Source organism: Lupinus angustifolius, chromosome LG06, assembly GCF_001865875.1.
Source record: "Lupinus angustifolius cultivar Tanjil chromosome LG06, LupAngTanjil_v1.0, whole genome shotgun sequence".
Lineage (NCBI taxonomy): Eukaryota > Viridiplantae > Streptophyta > Magnoliopsida > Fabales > Fabaceae > Lupinus > Lupinus angustifolius.
Genome location: NC_032014.1, coordinates 7,316,887 through 7,336,974, shown reverse-complemented (window position 1 = coordinate 7,336,974; position 20,088 = coordinate 7,316,887). Strand labels below are relative to the sequence as shown.

The 20,088-nt window shown below is 31.0% G+C and overlaps 2 protein-coding genes across 2 annotated transcripts; both read left to right on the top strand.

The window, feature by feature from the left end:
* LOC109349430 (polyadenylate-binding protein RBP47-like) lies at positions 1,729 to 6,676 on the top strand. Its single transcript, XM_019590229.1, has 6 exons — positions 1,729 to 2,285; positions 3,173 to 3,662; positions 4,191 to 4,273; positions 4,356 to 4,486; positions 5,309 to 5,405; positions 6,315 to 6,676. Exons 1-6 carry the CDS (start codon positions 1,896 to 1,898, stop codon positions 6,438 to 6,440), a joined length of 1,317 nt encoding a protein of 438 aa, XP_019445774.1. The 5' UTR covers positions 1,729 to 1,895; the 3' UTR covers positions 6,441 to 6,676.
* Positions 12,744 to 14,208, top strand: LOC109349428. The gene has a single exon (XM_019590228.1). The coding sequence runs from the start codon at positions 12,902 to 12,904 to the stop codon at positions 13,988 to 13,990; it is 1,089 nt and encodes a 362-aa protein (XP_019445773.1). The 5' UTR covers positions 12,744 to 12,901; the 3' UTR covers positions 13,991 to 14,208.

Below are 20,088 nucleotides of genomic sequence, written 5' to 3'. Positions count from 1 at the left end.
TAAAAAATTCACTCAAAAATATATAAAGAGCAGAATGAACTTATTGAAAGATTCATTTTATTATTTATCTCAATTTAATATGAGAAAAAAAATGTATATATATTGACGGTGTATGAATTTTATACATTACTATTACATTATTTACTATTAATGTTTAATTATTATTGACTTTTCAAAAATATAATTTAAATGAATGGTGAATAATAGAGTGTATAAATATTTACACTATCAATATATAGATTTTACACTCATTCAACATATAGAGAATAACAACAATACAACTACCATACCATGGGGAACACATTTTCTATCACTCTAGATAATATGTACTTCCATCATAGCTTGATAAATTAGGATTCTCTCAATTGATAAAAAGCCAAGTATTCGAAAGACAAAGAAAAAATGTAGTTTTCAATGATACTTTGATTACAATGAAATTATGTTTTTGTCATTAATGGAGATAATCCTTAAAATCAAGAAATTGTGCAACCCTCAACATTGCTATGGTATTATAGGCACAAAAATCTCTTCATGTCATTACATAATTATATCACCTAATCATTAAAATCATGATGTATGTCTATTTTTTTAGTTTTAAAAAATACTTTTTAGAATTTTTTTAAATAAGACACGTAATATAATTGTAATGGTCGAAGAAAATAATTCATCTCATAATACAATGACATACTTTATTATTTTAAATAATACATCATATTTGTACATTATTAAACTGAAGTTTATTTTGTACTTGACTCAACCATGGGTGAAGTTTTTCTTTTCCAATAATAATTTTTATATATTATATAATTTTATTTTTTAGTATATATCTATGTTCATATTAACATATAATAATAAAATTTAGTAGTGCCATAAAGATAATGATAATATCAGTATAAAAATTTGAGTAAAGATTTATTTACTCCTCATCATAGTTATCCATTATAAGAAAATCTAATGGTTTAAATATATCAACTAATTCAAACTATTAAATTTCCCTATGACTAGCACGTGGAATAAGATAAAAAACTTACTTTTGGAATAAATGAATTTATCCTCTAAAATTTTTACAGTGCAAGATAACGTACAAAAACTTGGTAACTTCAAAAGTGCCCTTTTGTAAAGACAAATAAAAATCACATTTTTTTTCATATGCAAGAGAGGGAGCTGATCCGAGGTGGGGTACTAAAGCAAGTGGAGAGGGAGAAACAAAAATTAAATGAAAGAGAGCCGTTGATGAAGACAATTGGGTCCCACGTACCAAAAAAAGATGAGAACAAAGATGAAAGATGATATGTGACAAAAATATTTTTATTCTTAATTAATTAAATATTAGTAAATAATATAAAATTGTTAGTTTATATTTTTATAATTAAAAATATCATTGAAATAAAGTACAAAATGGGAGGCATAATTTACAAGAACACATCTTTTATCTCAAATACAATTTTATATATTATTTATGATTGGTTAAAAAATATATATTTAAATTAAAAATTTAATAATTGAATATTTTTTAACAAATCACAATTGATCATATATAGAATAACACTTTTTGGACATGTCATCCCAATGGTTAATCAAAAAACATGTTCACCGACGTCTTAGCCCTTGGACAACAACGTTGTAACCGAGGTTAGCATAATTTTAACCCATCACTAGTGTTAAGTTAGTCAAGTGTTTTTTTTCCTGCACAGTAGGTTATCATATTTGTCCCATATATAAACCAACCCTACCGTTCTAACCCTCTTTCTCTTTCTCTCTCTCCGTTTTGCCTCCCTGGTCTTGGCCTCTGAACCCAAACCTCGCTAAGACCAGGTAATCAAACCCTTCAATTTCACAACAAGGTAGAAACTAGAGAGAGAAAAACACATAACAAAAAAGAACAGTGAAGTAAAATGGCTCAACCAACCGCAAACGGTTCGGATCTGAATCAGCAGAATCAACAGCAACAATGGATTCAACAGCAACAGTTGCAGCCGCATCAGTATCAGCAGCAATGGATGGCCATGCAATATCCAGCTACAGCTATGGCCATGATGCAGCAACAGATGATGATGTATCCTCAACATTACATGCCTTATCTTCACCACCAACAACATCAACAACAACATCATTATCAGCAGCCGCCACATCAGCAGCAGCATCACATCAAGCACCATACGCCGCCACCGCAGCAGAACAAGCAACAACTCTCTGCTGATGAGATCAAGACGATCTGGCTCGGTGACCTTCACCATTGGATGGATGAGAACTACCTCCATAACTGCTTTGCTCACACCGGAGAGGTATATATATAAATAAATTTAATTTGAATTTGAATATCTTAGATTTGGATTTTGTTTTATAATCATTAGCATCTGAATAATTTTGTGATGTTTTTGAAGCAGTTATCATAATCGCTTATAAATTATATTGCATCTTTGTATTACTCAATGGCTGAGTTTCTGTTTCATATAATCAAGCTTGATTTATTACTGATAGTTACTACAGCCGCACAGCATCATCTTTCGCATTTAGTTATACTGATTTAGTTGATGTGTTTCGTATAATTAAGCATGATTTATAACTGAAAGTTACTATAGTGTCGTCTTTCACATTTAATTTTGCTGATTTAGTTGATTTGTTTCATGTAATTAAGCTTGATTTATAAGTGGAAGTTATTACGTCATCATATTTCGCATTTAATTCTACTGATTTAGTTGATTTGTTGCACACCATTGATTTCATATTTTTGTTGTTGTAATGATTGCTGGACTAGGGCAGTGATAACTCACAATTTAAGATGATTTTCAGTTTCAATTCTTGGCGTTGCAACTAATGAAAGAACTACATTACCTGAACAGCTCTCAGCCCTTTTTGTTATATTTCAGAAGGCTTAGTCGTGTTGAACAGAGTTGCATTAACCTAGCATGTTTTAAATCTCTTAATTGACTTCCACTTTGGATAGAGTGTCTAATGAATGGCACATCTGCCCATCCTTTTAGTCCTTTATTGTAAAATTTATGTATGTTAAAAATCCATTGATGACCATGAGCTGTTGTAACTTCGGTGCATTCATGAACCTTTATGATTGTGACATTTCCATTAGCTTTCTGAATGGAGCATAGCTCAAATTTAACGCATTGCCAAGCAAAGCTTTTTGATGTTGTGTTGTGCCTTATAATATATGCAGGTTGTGTCGGCCAAGGTCATACGGAATAAGCTGACTGGTCAGTCGGAGGGATATGGATTTGTGGAGTTTCATTCGCGAGCAACAGCTGAGAAAGTCTTGCAGAACTATAGTGGTGCTACGATGCCAAATACTGATCAACCATTTCGTTTGAATTGGGCTTCGTTCAGTGTGGGTGAAAGGAGATCTTCTGATGCTATCTCTGATCTCTCTATATTTGTGGGGGACTTGGCCATAGAGGTTACTGATGCTATCCTGCAGGAGACTTTTGCTTCTAGATATTCCTCTATTAAGGGAGCAAAAGTTGTCATTGATGCTAATACTGGCCGTTCTAAAGGTTATGGCTTTGTAAGATTTGGTGATGAAAATGAGAAGACAAAGGCAATGACCGAAATGAATGGTGTTTATTGTTCAAGTAGGCCTATGAGAGTAGGTGTTGCCACACCCAAGAAAACTTATGGCTATCAGCAACATTATTCTTCACAGACACAGGGTTTGTTAATTACAATAATTCTTATTGTGCATGTTTGTGATGCTTGAGAATTAGTTTTATTAGATTCTGCTGTCTCTATATTCCGTTTTATTGTTTATGTGGTGCAACTTAATCAGCATCCATCTTTTCTGCTGCACATGTCTAGCTTTTCGTATTAACTGAAAAGAGGTTTCATCAATCTTTTGTTTGCTTTTTGGAGATTTTTCAATGATTTTGGACATATTTTGTGTATTATTCACTTGCCTATCTCTTTTTATATATATCCAATGTCTAAATGACAAGTCTTCTGTTTCTCACACTTAAATTTATTATTGAATTTCAATGTATATGCATAGTTATCTTTCAAGTTTAGTTGCTTGAATGTCTGTTACCAGTCAGTAATATTAATTGTTTACTGGTTTTCAATGTATATTCCCCAGGTATGCTGTTTAAGTTTATAACACCAGATGGCTATCTCTGGAATGCATTTTATCATATATTATGCTTCTAATTTGAAATCCAAAATCTGATTTTGATTTTTTTAACCAGCTGTGGTGTTGGCTGGTGGACACCCTTCTAATGGTGCTGTGACTCAAGGTTCCCAGTCTGAAGGGGATTTTAACAACACAACTGTGAGTCTGCTTATTTAACTTCAGATACTATATTAATCAGCTTGGCTTCTGTCGATATCTCTGTAACTGATCTTTGATACAGATATTTGTTGGTGGGCTTGATTCTGATATCGGTGATGAGGATCTTAGACAACCATTTTTGCAATTTGGCGAGGTTGTCTCTGTGAAGATTCCTGTGGGTAAAGGTTGTGGTTTTGTTCAATTTGCTGAAAGGTATTCTTACGGCATCCCTTAACATACACGCACATGACAGCTTTCATGTTAGTACAACCCCCCGGGATTTAATGTGAAATGTAATTGAAATATTTATTACCAAGATGGGTAAAGAACCCTCTAAAATGCAAACTTTATGGTGTTTTTGAAAGCATGTATGTTGCATGGGTTGTTAATTTCCCTCACTCTTAAATTTGGTCGCTTATGATAAAAAATGCTCACACGAGGATTCCAAACTGACACAAGTGAGATGAGGGAGATAAGATAGAGCAGAGGAAGAAGGCTAAGAGATTAACCAAAAATGGCTTATGGAGAGGAGCAGTGCTGCGTGCAGGAAACTGAAGGAAAGCATCAAAGAGGGAGAGTGGGAGACACAGGGTAGAGAACAAAACATAATAACCCTAGAGGATGCAAGTGCAAAGCACATGCATCACTTTAGTTAGTAAACCAATAAAAAAGTGAGGCCTTCACAATTTGGGGCTATAATTAGTAAACTACCAAAAATAATTAGAAGTCAAGTAGGTAATATATAGTTGGAATTATGACTTTTCTTTGCGCTTCATTAATTTTTTTACTAACTATTAGTATAGTTTGAAGTTTAGACAGAATGATCCAATGCTAGCAAATTTGAACCCTAAATAGCGAACTGAATATGTATACCACTTCATTCCATATAGAAAAGTCCTGTACTGCATTTGTGTATCGTGTACCAAATTGTAATGTGAACCATGTCATACTTTTATTGCCACTATCATCAGTGGTGTCTTATTTTCACCTGAGTGAAGTAGCTATTTTTTATACTTTCTATTGTCTCTGTTACAGAAAGAATGCTGAGGAAGCAATTCAAGCACTGAATGGGACAGTAATTGGGAAGCAGACAGTGCGCCTTTCTTGGGGTCGCAGTCCAGGAAAGAAGCATGTGAGTTTGTTTTACCTTTTTTTGTGAATTCAATTCATTTTTTTAATATTTTTACCTGAGTATCCAATGCGATAGTTGGTTGGGTCTCATTATTTTCTCAAGCGTGTTCAGTTTGAGGTTTTATGATTTAAATGTGTGAAACTATCTATTTATGATGAGGAATATATGCATATCACTGTCAGTTATTTCTTGTAGTTTGTTTATTTGTTATATAACTTGTATCTTATACTGACTGCTTCTTGAAGTACAGGAAATAAGCATGGGAGTTTATTTTACCTTTTCTGTGTGAATTCATATCATTTAGAGGGTGAGACTCGGCACAACGTTAAGGTTGCTTGCCTTATGACTTGGAGGTCATGACTACTCATGAGTTCAGATCCTGAAATAGCATCTTCACTTGTGAGGGTAAGGATGCGTACATCTATCTTCCTCGGGCCCCACTAGGTGGGAGCCTTGTGCATTTGGCCACTTTTTTTTTATGTGAATTCATATCATTTCTCAATCTTTTCACCTCTGCCTACCTGATATAGCTTGGTTACTGTCTATCATGTTTTTGTAGCTTGTTATATCTTCTATTCTATTATGACTTGCTTCTTCTACTTGTATGCCCTATTATTTTTCATGTTTCATACCTTTAACATCAACTTAATCGCAATGAAGATTCACAGATAGCATTATACTTTTTGCTTCCTTTCTACTTAGGTCGTAAGCCCCAAAGTGAAATCTTACACTTTCCAAAATCATTTATTTTATGAAATCAATTATCTTACATATTAATTATCCAAAATCCGAACTAAACACATGCGGGTCGGGTTCCCAATTCTATAGAAAAGGAAACTAAAAATGATTTTTTGGATGCACTTTTATTGATTGAACCCATCTCTAATTTAACTTCTTGGCATCTAACAGTGGAGGAGTGATTCCAATGGAAGCTATCATGGTGGTCAGGGTTATGGAGGAGGCAATGGATATGCTGTGAGACAGAATCAGGACATAGCTAAGAACTCTGCTGCTACAGTTCAAGGATCTTCCTAATGAGGGAGATAACAGAACTTGGCAATGAAGTAAGGTGGATTTATTGCTCTTAAGTAAACTGTACTATTATTTTTAAAAATTTAGTTGAATTATATTGGTATGCGAGGTTCTTGAGATTGTATTAATATATGTTGTCTGAAATTTTGGAGTGTACCTGGCCATATATATTATGGCTCGGGTATTTTTATTTATTTTTTAAGCCTTAAAACTTATTGGTCTAGGCCATTATTATTTTGGATATTTATTTTTACAGCACAATGTCTTGCAGAAGCTTCAATTAGAAATTGAGCCCGAAACTTGTTAATCCTCTTTTTCTCACACTATAGGGTTCTGGAATGAATTTTAATAATCCGAGAATTTTATAAAATAAATTAATATTTTTGGGTACAAGTGGTAGGCTTATAGTATTTATAGGACAAGTATCTGTCATCCTAGACCATATCCCGTACCAATGAAAATATATTATGTTAATTACAAAAATTAAATAATCATTATTTTTTTGTTTTTGTTTCAACATTATTAGTTCGGGACATGGGTTAAGATACAGTTTAGGACAATAGATTCTTGTGTGGTTTGTAAGAGGATGAGAGAAGGGAATGGGAAAAGGATCCACTTGGGGTTTGAACTTTGAACTTGCATTCACCCCAGAAGGGTACATATGAATTCAAACCTCAAAGTAACTGTTTAGCGTTGGTCTATAAACGATTTAAGGTGATTTAGGGTCATGGAAGTTATAATTTCAGAAGGCTTAAATATGTTTAGTCGTTTTCTAATTTTAGTTATTTTGGTTTTTATTTTTCAAATTTTTTTACTAATATTTGATTTTAGTCTCTCTTTGTTGTTAATCAAGCATCAATGTGACACAAATTCTCAAGTTAGTTTTGTGACTTTTGTCACATCGACCCTTATTTGTCGATTGTGGCAAGTGACATGACTGTTTTGGAGTTGGTTCACGTAATGCATTGATATTTTGGATTTGGTTTATGCAATGTACTTGACTTTTGGTTTTGATCCCTTTAGTTAATGTCTAGTTTTGACTATTTTATCACAAATCACTTTTTATCAACGAAGGAATCAATAAAAAATGACCATAAAAAGGATAATCAAGTAGTTGCATCGAATTTCCGTAACAGTAGTAAAACCACAATAATATATCGCCCATAGGCTCGGGCCTGCTTGTAGTGTAAGAGGATTTGTTTAAGTTCCTTATTTGTTCTATTATTATTTATCATTGTACCATATGCTGCAATTCTATATGGTATTGTTCAATGATATTTGTGATTTCTCATTTTGGAATTGTCGGTTGATACTTTCTAAAACTTTATGAAGGACATAATTGGTTTTGTTTTAATCCAATCAAAATTTGAAATGAAAAACGAAAAAATTCAGAGTTTTGATATGAGAATCTTAATATTTTTTTAATAAATTTTTTAGATTTATAAACATTTATACTGGTAAAGTGAGGTTCAAAGAAAACGGTCATTTTTAATATAAAAAAGTCTGCTTTCATTTAAATTTGCCTTCGATGGGTGCTCGAATTACCTCGTGATTTTGGTACAATTTGTTTACTAACAGTTTTTGCACTGCACTCATCGTTAGCATTAATACAAGTTTGACATCAATTTTAACTAGTTAGAATTCTGTTTAATGTCTTTCTAGAAGCAAACTTATCAACTCAAATATGTTTAGTTGATATAATATTTCTGGTCAATGAGCATCAAGGGAGGATGAATTTCATGACAACTAGTTAATTATTTTGCAGCCTGCAAGTGTTCAAGAGCAAAATGACAAAGCAGAACCCACTTTTTTCTCACCATGTGACATTGTTTGTGATATTAGTCATTTACCAAATATCATGAAAAGTATTACGACTATGCATTGAGAAATCCTTCATTGGTAGATTTCATATTTGATTTGTCGTGATGAGCTTGTCAACAAGTTCTTGGTTCAGTACAGCTCTTCAATAATTTTACTAATGTTTCTTTCCATCATGGAAGTAATTTATGTTTATAGATCGAAAATACAACTCAAAATTCCTTAGGGTTTGTTTGGGAATTAGATTTTGGAGGAGAAAGAAGGAAAAAAAAAGACTTCGAAGTTATTTTACAAGTGTATTTCATGACTTTCAAGTCTTCCATTAACAATGTCAAAATCTTAAAAAATGAAATAAAATCCACTAGCCATATGCCAAATTTTGATTGATCAAAGTGTCATCATGAGTAATTATTTTAAGACTAACCATAGAATATTATTGCCATTGACACTTTTACAGACCTTTAATAATTAATAGTGTACTCATGAAAGATATTTCTATTGTGTAAAAGAATAATGCAATTATATTTCTGAGCTTTTTATTTACAAATCTAGAATTCCATGGATTGGTGAATCACCATCATCCATTTTTTTGGGTTGACAGGTGCATGAGATTCATCGATATCATGTAATTGATATGAATCAGGTTTGGGAGAATTTGTTTGGGCTAAGCCGCAATGTGATCCAATCCGTAAGGGGCACTCATCATGCTATCTTTTTCTAGTCGCAAACCCTGTTTATAGAACTCCAAAATCAAACACTAGTATCTCAGGATTATGTATTAAGCCATGTCAGCAAGTTACTTTTTGGAGAGTAATGGATGAATAAATATTTAAGAATTACAAAATATATATCTGATGACGTTTTTCATTTATTTACCTCTATTATGATTAACATGTTGATAGGATATTTTTTCTTGTAAAATATTCATAGGATTCTGTTTTAAAATTAAAAAATGGAGGGGCTTTTGGCACGTTGTTGAACATAAATATGAATATGGGTACAAGTCAAAAAAGAACAGAGGAGAGATATAGCCACTGGTCATTGACATTGACATGGTCGGCTCATCCGGTATCAGGGTTGTACTTGTCTATGGATGAAAGCATGGATAGAATGATATCTTTTAGTACTAAGAAGGTATGTCTTTATCTTATGGGGTAAGGATATAGTTATCTCTCCTAACAAGTATTTTTTAAAAAATTGAACATTTAATATTTTAATTATCTTGAATTTAGGAAGGTTTTACATTATTAGATTAATGTCTTGAATACGTTTTATATATATATATATATATATATATTATTTGTAATTAAAGATCAATAATTTTTAATGCAAATTATTAATAGCTTAACAAACCTTTGTGGTTTTAGTTAACATGCTCTATTCTCTTTAGTAAGTGCTAATTGTAATTATTCAAATAATGGAGTGGTTACTGCCTTACTGGATATTCGTTGACCGTGCCTAAATTTCTCATCTGATTTAATAAATTATATTCCAAGTGCATATTTGCATATTATATCTCTCTCATTATCACCTATAATGCGTTAGTCTAGTGATGTAAGTTCCACTGAATTTCCAAGGTCGAGAGTTTGATTCCCGAAAATAATATTTATTGTGAGAGATAATCACGAAACATAAAAGAGATTAATTCCTTATCCAAAAAATGAAGAATATCTTTATAGTACCAAAAAAAAATCCCTCTCATTAGAGGAAGATGTGCCTAGGTACCTAAAAAAAATAGAGCTTAATTTCTCAAGAACAAGCAACGTGCTTAATTTAAAAGAAAATGGAAGGACTCCATTGTGCTTGTGCAGCAACACTAATGATAAAAAGTCTAATTTTCTGTCAGAAGTGTGAAAATCTAATTATCCAAAATTTGCAACCATGCTTTGGGCTAGGAATATCTGTTTTAAGAATTAACATTTAGATAGTGAGAAAAATATCCAACTACGGTTTTATTTTCTTCATCAATCAAAAACCTAATAAAATTTATTAAGTTATTGATTAAGGATCTCAATATTAATAAATATTTAAATAATAATACGAATTTTTCAGTCAGTAATGCCATAAAGACCGACATATTTTCATTTGTCGAGAATGCCATAAAGACCAACAACTTTTAAATCCATCAATACATCTGTCGATAATTATCAATGTATTAGTGAATCCTCTATTCATTGTTTAGACTTTAGAAGCATAGACATGATAGCATGACCTTAACAATTAATAAACCAATAATTTTATCCCATATGGATATATTGATATCAATGCTAAGTCATTATTTCGATCAATAAATTCTCCAAAATAAAAGATTATATTATGCAAACACTTATTTGAAAATGACTATTTCCCGACTACAACCCTCATAGGGACATTTTAGGAAATACACAATAGAATTCAAAACTTGCCGCAAACTTTGTAGGACACAAATTAATAATCATTGATGTTAATAAACCTTAATTTTTTAGGACCAGACTTTGGAGTATTCGAAATTTAAAAGTCTAGAAAACATACTACTCCTAGTAAAAATAAAAACCAAGCGCATTTCCTTTGTCTCTCTTTTGCATGCTCCTTTATCTTTCTTTTTGCACCTTTCTTTTCCTCTTTTGTCATTTCTAATAGTAATTTCTTAAGAACTAACTGTAAAAGAATCCTCTTCTCCCTTGCCATCTATCTCCAAATAAAATACAAAAGGATATAATCAATGGTAAAACAGATTATCATAAAATGACATACTGAAATCATACATCAGCAAGTCTCACTCCTTACCCTTCATTTAATTGTGGAGAGAAAGAGTGAAAAGAAGTTAGGGGAGACAATTTGTAGAGAAATAAAATTTTAGCTCATTTGGTTCAAAAGAGGGAAGGGAAGAGAAAAATAAAAAGTATATAGTACCCATTATAACTTTTAAGTAAATTACCTGACACCCCCTCAATTTTAGTAAAATTATACAAACCATCATCTACTTTTTACGCTTACAGAAACCCCCTAATTTTTGTATTTTCATTACACTAACTACCCGTACACGAGAAATAGGTGTAATCTTTTCAACAAAAAATATGATAAATACAACTTAGTTAAACAAAATAATATTGTGGAAATAAGTCCAAATAATATATGAGTCAATACCTCTTTATTATTTTGGTTCGTTACAATATAATATAAGAACGATTTAACTAATATCTCTTTAGAATTGTTATGCATTTTGTAACAAAAAAATAATAAAGATACATTGATTTGTATATTATTTGGACTTGACTCTACAAAATATCATATTTTGTTTAATTTGCATTTATCACATTTTTTGTTTAAAAAATTACACTTATTTCTCACATATGGGTGATCAATATAATAAAAGTATAAAAATATGAGGTTTATGTAGGGGTAGAAAAGAAAAAAGTGATTTGTATAATTTTATTAAAATTAAAACTTAAGGATTATCGGTGTAATTTATTCTGACCCTTTCTCTCCACATGTGTGGAGAAAGTAACAGGGAAAGTGAAATGATAAAGATAATCTCTTTAACCACTTTCATATTTTTTTATTTTATAGATGTTTTTATCATTTAAAATTTTATATCTACATTTTTCTTCTCTTTTCTATTACCAAACAAAATAAAAATCTATTCTATTTGTCCCGATTCTCTTTCTCCATTTTGTTTTTCCTCTCATTTTTTTAGGCATCAACTAAATAAAGCCTTATTTTAGAGAGAATATAGAAGAAGGAAACAAAACAACAATAAATAATGTCACAGAATATTCCTAGTGTAATTAACACACTGGTATAATTGTATAGCGATTCAACCAATTGTTTACTAATTAAATCGCATACCGATAAAATTAGATATACATATATAATAGATTAACAATAATGTTGACAAATCAATAAAAAATCAATATTTTTCATTTTCATTAAAAAAACAATTTTAAATAAAAACCGGTCGATATGACCGGTAGAGTTCAATTAAAAACTGGCTGATATGAACAATTTTGATAAACTTTAACTGGTTTTTACCAATATAATTGTATAATTGATATAATTATTTTATCATACTGATATTGAGATTAATTTAATCCACCGGTACGAAACAATTAGCAACAACGTTGGTAGTTATTAAGTTAAGAAAGGCGGCTTACTAAGACTATTCTTTCCCTAATGTCAACCATTCCCACTCTTCCTTTTCCTCTCTCTTTCCTTTTCCGCACTCTCACAAATTAAAACATTTTATTTTTCTATTCACAATAAAACATCTCCTCGTATTAATATATAACTTATATATTTAAATTCATTCATTATTTAACATATATTATATTTATTTTTATATAATATATTTTAAAATAAAAACTTCTTAAAAAAATAAAAATAAAAAATATAATAAATACTGAATAAATGTAAGAAAATAAATTATCTCCTAAATATTAGGCTTCATGTTATATACATGGGCCTCAAAATTAAGAAAGCATTTATACAAATATTTACACATTATTTATCAATAAAAATTAAATCCGCATCTTTATAATGTACGAGCTGATTTTTTTATTAAACTAATGCAACTTTAGCATAGTCTCTCTATTTCTTCCTTTATATATCATGTCATCGCATTTCAACCGACACCCATTTTTAGTCACCACAACTTGAACTCTCTTGAGATGGAAGTGGTGGTAGCGGTGGCTCCTCCACCTCCTACGGTGGACTTCAATTTTGACAGCAACTGCTCTTCCCCATATATCACCGCTCCTTCAAGCCCTCAACGTTTTGGCAATTTGTTCTTCAGTGCCCCAACTAGCCCCACTCGTGTTTCAACTTTCTTAGATCAACTCAACAACTTCACTACCACACACTCCTCTTCTTCTTCTTCCTCTATTCCTTTTCAATGGGAACAACAACCCGGTGTCCCCAAACCCCAACAAAACAACAACAAAGAAGAATACCATGATGATTTTGAATTCAACTTCACTGGCCACCTTGAACCACCTCCTCTTTCCGCCGCCGATGAACTTTTCGACGGCGGCAAAATCAAACCGTTGAAGCCGCCGCCGCGGTTGCAGTTGAGTGAAGGAATCACTTCTCCGAGGTCACCAAGAAAGGGAAAGAAAATATTTTCTCCACGCCATAACCAAAAGAGAGATATTGATTCTGACCCTTTTGCAATGGCATTGGAAGAAACACGTAGAAGAGAAGAACAACCACTAGAACAGCGAGGGAGAGAAAGGGTTCCTTCTTCTTCTTCTTCTTCTAGAAAAGGAACTAGATCCTTATCACCGTTAAGGGTCTCTGACGTAATGTTTGAAACAGAAGACAAGGTTGTTTCTTCAACAACAAGCAACACAAAATCTTCATCCTCCTATGTTTCTTTCTTGTCATCAATTCCCTTCACAAAAGGGTATAGAAAATGGAGGCTGAAAGATTTTCTACTCTTCAGGAGTGCTTCAGAGGGAAGAGCCACAGACAAGGATCCTTTGAGGAATTTCGATGTTCTGTCTAAAAAATCAGCAACTGAAGAAGATGTTAGGAACTCAAGTTTCCGGTCCACAGAAAGTTCCGGTTCAGTTTCTAGCAGAAGAAGAGGACCGGTTTCGGCTCATGAGTTGCATTACACTATGAACCGGGCTGCTTCAGAGGAAATGAAGAAAAAGACTTTGTTGCCTTATAAGCAAGGGTTGTTAGGGTGCTTGGGGTTCAATCCTGGTATGAATCAGATTTCTAAGGGAATTGGGTCCTTTGCATCACGTTCATAGTCTAAATATCTCATTTGGATTTTAATTATACACTGTTTTTTTCTCTTCCTTTTGAGCTTGGTATTTGTGGTTAATTAGCTTGATATATATTGCCACATGTGTTCTTTGATTTCATGTTGTCTCTATAATATCCACAAAAGAGGCTGAAATTTGTATGAAAAGTAATTGTATCATTTACAGAGAGAGATAAATAAGATTTCCTTGCACATGGTTATGTATATTTGGGTTGAAATCATATCATTTCCTAAGTAGTATGTGATACATTGTTTTTGGTAAGTTCTAGCTGTACATGAATTGCTTTAATTTGAACTGAGGTAATTAAATTCGACAATAGGTAATTATTTTGTTTGTGAACTATATTATTTCCATCATAAGATTGTACCTAGTCCGTGAGAATCTATTGCACGGTCCTGTATTAATGGTTACTAACTTTTGACATATTTACACTATTGAAATATATTAGTGAACTAAAATTATTTGTGTTGATTTAAAACCAACCGTTTAGATGTGTCTAAACCATGCAATCATTCTTACATCTATATTTTTATTTTTTGTACTACCAAAATTATTCCTTCACCTTACAATTTCTTTCGGGTTTATGGTTACTCATCCCAATAAATATCGTTATCAGAAATCGAACTCTCGACCTTAAAAATTTAGTGAAATCTTACTACATAAATCTAACGTTTTAATGGTAGATCCCCATATCATATATCTTTTTCGCCACCAAATATAAGATATATAGATACCCACCTATCAATATAAGATGTCAATATGGATTGTTAAAATTGATTGTTAAAAAAACATTAGCAATTAACAATATGTTATAGCCTGCGGCACTTTTTCGACAGTAACATGTTAGCTACATGATTAATAAGGCCTTTAGTTAAATTTGTAGAACAAAGATCATATGTTCTAAAATATTATTGTATTCATATTTTAAACCGATCATATTTTATTAAGTAATATAAAGAAATATTTCCTATTTTTATAATTTTCTCTTTTAATTATGTGTCAATTTTTTATTGAACACTAAAAATAAGACATATGATCTTTATTAGAATTGAATGCTTACTTTGGAGGAAAAAAGGGGACTGCCCAAACTAGATACCAGAGAGTATTCTGCACTTTGTTCCTATGTTCTAAATCATAAACAAGCTTTGTTTTGAGGGAAATACAATAGTAAGAATTTGGTACGAACACATTAAATTCATAATTTCAAGATAAATGCTGTTGAAAGTCTTCTAAACATATTTTTATGCCTTTCAAATATGAACGGAATCCTTCCTTCCCAAAGTCTTCTAATGAAATATTTCTTTAATCTATAAAAAAAGAAAGAAAAAAACACCACGGGAGTAATACCGTGTTTTCAACTACCAGGAGCCTATACCCAGTATAAAATAAGATAGAGGCAAATGCTAATGAGCTAATCAGTGGCATCAGATAAGGAATTAAACAGAGGAACTTTTTTTTATCTTTGTATTGAAAAGTAATACTCCAATATTTTAAATATTTATAATGAATGTATATAGTTTCCCAATATAAATTGATTTACCAATAGTTTCTTTTAGACACCGGTTAGCAAAACTCTAACAAAAAATACTATTCACAAACATTTATACATAGCCATGTTATTTCTACATATAACATTTTTACCTGATTGGAACGATGTTCAACTTATTTATTAAGTATCTATATTATACATGAGGTGACTTTATAAACTTAAAAACATTATTCATATAGCAATGTGATATTTTGCTATGAATTCTTATATTCATAAGAAAGTGACATATATCATTTGTAAAACAATTATTAATAAACAAAATATCATTTTATTAACACATGACACTTTATTATAGATAGAAGAATCTAGTATGAGATGTTAATAAATTCACAATACAGGAGTCCTTTAATTTTTACATATTAGATATATTCTTTGATGCTTTCATGGATTGGATATGGTGGTACATTTTTCTTTAATGAAAGGTATAAACGGAGAATGATGACAGAACATGCTTATAGCTAAAAGATTCAACAAAAAAGTTAAAGGTGGAAAAAATATGTAAGCATGACATAAGAAAAGAAACAAGCTTTTAGTCTATAAATCATTAGTCCATGGAATAATTATGGCAACGGTGTTCTACAGTATAAATTTTGTGTTGAGTTGGGTACCCACTGTCATATTAAAGGGAGAAGAAAAGGTAAGCTAAACCTGTGATTATTTGTCTATCACTACATATTGCAATGATCACCATTTACAAACATCCCAAATCATGTCTCATATCCTGAATTAATAATACTAAAACAAAAATATCAATAATAATAAAAGTTTAAAATTTTTAATTGATATAATATATTTTTTTTAGTAATGTTGAGTAATTTATGAGACATGATTTGAGATTTATATAGCTAAAGCATGTGCCCTGTCTCGGAATATACCCTCCTATCCCTTAATCCACACACGAGCTATAAGGAAACAAAAAGCATAGTGGTAACCAAGTAGGGTAACTTTGCAGTACCGATTTTCGGTTGCACGATATTATTAGAGTCGCCACTACATTTTATAGTTAAAAATGTAGAAAAATCTTTTAAGCCCAATTATCTTGGGCTTTCGTATTTTTTGATATCCAGGTTTGAGAGTGGATTACAAGGTAGGGAATGTATTAACACCTTACCCGCCTGCCCTGAGCGATATCCTTTATTAAAATATATGACTTTATTATTATTATTCACTAGATTATCTGATTAGTTAATTAATTATTAGGAAGAAAAAAGTTATTTATTTTTATTATTGTGTCTAACAAGATTGACCCCGGTTATACGTATCCATATTAAGAGAATCAAAGCTTACGTAGTTCTTTAGGTAGAAAAATGTTTGTTGGTTGAGTATATTTTAATTAAAGAAAATATATTTTTTAGTCAAAAATATTTATTTTGCATGTTTATTTATTGGTGAAAAAAGTTTTTATTTAGTTAATTTTTGTTATTTATTTAATTAAGAAAATGAAATTTAACTGACTTTGAGATTTAATCAATTGAAAAGAAGCGGCGTAACGCGACCTTTCGAAGATGATATGAGAAGAAAAAGGCTTCCAGGACGACCTTCTCTCCATCTTTGATTAATTCTCAAATTATTTTATTTTTTTGAAAAGTACTTGTTGTCATGTTTTATTTATAAAAGATGTTCAATTTTTTATTGAAAATAATTTTTGCTATTAACCTTTCTTAGTAAGAGTGATTATGAAATTAGAAAGAAAAATAAAAAATAAAGTTCTTAAAAAGAGATTGTTAGTTTATTGCTACATGTAAGAGATTTTGTTGATTTTTAGTTATTGATATTATCCAAAAAAAATATATTATTTATTTATTCAAAACAGTATATTTTTATTTATTTATAGACTAATCTATGTTAGATGTCATACAAAAAAACTACATTATTTTATTTGTTAAATGATATTATAGTATGCAAATACAAACATAGACATAATACAAAAAAGAAGTAAAATAAATAAATTTGTTTGATTTTGCGTAGGAGAGAGTATGGAGCCTTACTGCACCTAGACACGTGGCGTGTACTGGATGGTGGACCAGAAGGGTGCATGGGACGGAGCGTGGTCTTGCATACGCTAGATCCTATGCTCCTATGAGAGTTGCGTTCTGGTGCATCGTGGTGCACCGTGTCAGGACGTGTTTCGTCCTCTGATTAGACTAGTTTCTAGTCCAAGTGGGGGAGGGAAGAATTACGTGGATGCAATGGTTGAGATTTAAGGATGGAGCGAGTACACGGCGCAGCTATGCGTGCATTTGCACGGATAATATGCTATGAATTTTTTACATTTTTCTTTCAGTGTGGCAGAATGATTGTGGCAGAGTATCATCAGTGTTCACAGTGTCATTTCTTATCGATTCCAACACCTCTATTTATGTTAAAAATTATGCCAACACCGAATCCTAATTTTAGGTATTATAAAAATCATTGGATAAACTTGATAACCACCTCTTAATCAAACCATATTTGACCAACCTTTTAAACTATTTACTTTTTAAATTTAAATAAAGTTTCTTAAAGGAATATTCTTAGCATTGTCATTTAATTACTTTAATAAATTCGAAAATAATTGCAAAAAATCCATAAAAATAATTTTACTTATTTTTATTCATTTATTATTATAATTTCGAAAAAAATAAAATAAATAAAATAAATTCATTTTATTAATTGTTTTATTTATGGATAAATATATGAGTTTTTAGAAGCTAACTTTTATTTCAATTTTTATTTATTTCTGAAAAATCATTTTTTGTGTGAATTAAGTTAATTTAAATTTTGGTTAACTTAATCAATTAGTTTTAGGAACTTTAACAATATTAATTTGACTTTTCCTATTTAATATTATTTGTTTAATTTGCTTTGAAAAATGTTTTGAAGCTTTTCTTGGCCGGACAAAAATTAATATTCACAAGTATACAAAGAGGAAGTGGAATTTTTTAAAGCGGGATAATTGGAAGTTTTAAATTTAACTTTTTGTACAATTTTTACGCCAATGTGAAATGAAAAGAATTTTTTGCTCATAAACCAGGAAGGCAAGTCAGAAATAAACGCAAATTGTTTCTGACCTTTAGTTGAAATCACTAAACTTTAAGCACATGCAGTCATAAACTTGAGGTATTGGACCACTGACCAAATTAGCTGCACCCAGCTGATTCACTAAGGAGCTTTGGCCCCTTAACATAATAAATAAACTCAGCATCACAGCTAGAAAAAACTTGGCAATTAGCAGATATCTGCTCATAATAAACACAGAGTTGCTTGATTGTACTATACTAATAGTCTATAAATATAAAAGTACAGTACTTATATATATGATACCATCTACTGGCTTAAGCTTTTGGACTAGTTAATTATATTTGTAACAATTCTTTGTTATTCTAACTTTATATTTAATTAATATTTCAAGCATATACTTCAAGTGTTACAGACTTTTGCGGGGAGCATATTACAAATTAGTAATATTTTATGTAAACATATCTAGATAACATCTGAGACAAAATTGAATTTATAGTGTGGAAAAAATATTGATATATCATATATGTCAAGATAAAATGGAGAAATGTTTGTCAAAATGAATAATTATCCGAAATGTTATTAAAATTAATTGCACAAATAACATCACTAGTTATAAATATGGAACCATTCATTATTGAAGTATGCGTGCATATACATTTTTTTGCTAGATATTGTGGTTCTTGTCATAATAAAATACCCATTTGTTCATATGCTATGGTCCTCCTTCCGAGTTCATGGTACCCATTCCAGCATAAATTATACCAATGTCATAATTATTTCAATGAACAACTCAAAAGCATACTTCAATAGTTGATTTAAGCATACGATATTTTCCATCTAAAGGAGAAAAAGAAAGGACATGTGTCTGTTTCTACATATCCCGTGCATGTACATGTGGTTAATTATGCATTGGTTTAAAATAAAAAAAGCAACCATTGTTTTGGAGAAAAAAAATGTGAGCTACCAGCCATGCATGCAAACTTTTCTTTATGTAAAGGCTACTTCTGTCGAATGTAGAGGATACCCTTATGATTATGTTATGAAGCACTGTAAATATGTAATAATGTTTGCTACTACCTTTTTTTTCTTGCCTACTTTTATTCTCTACGTCTTAATCTGGAGTGTAAAATACTACCCACAGAATACATGATATAGGAGCAAAAGAGGCCTGCATAATGATTTATCTATACACCAAGTTTGATATTTGAACATCAAATTTGGATAATTTCTTATTAGAGTCACAATTTCATTTTCTTCCTATTTTCCTCTTATCTTAATTATTATTTTTAGAAGAAAAAGTAGTTATCCAAGTTTGTAGGGTCACTGACTGCAGAGGAATATATATATTCTCACATTCTTTATACATTCGTTGTTGTTGGTAGTGGGAGTGGAAACGAGTTAGATCGACCTTGAATTAGCCCAACTCAGTTTGTTTATAACTGACTAGAGTCGAATTTTGAATCTACTTTAATGTGAATTATTTTTTTCAGTTTTAGATCGGCTCAATTAAAAGTTCATGTATTTTAATCGATTA

Coding starts and splice junctions, on each gene's coding strand:
- LOC109349428 (XM_019590228.1), top strand. CDS start 12,902: ATGGAAGTGGTGGTAGCGGTGGCTCCTCCACCTCCTACGGTGGACTTC.
- LOC109349430 (XM_019590229.1), top strand. CDS start 1,896: ATGGCTCAACCAACCGCAAACGGTTCGGATCTGAATCAGCAGAATCAA. Junction 4,487..5,308: donor TTTGTTCAATTTGCTGAAAG/GTATTCTTACGG, acceptor TCTCTGTTACAG/AAAGAATGCTGAGGAAGCAA. Junction 5,406..6,314: donor GCAGTCCAGGAAAGAAGCAT/GTGAGTTTGTTT, acceptor GGCATCTAACAG/TGGAGGAGTGATTCCAATGG.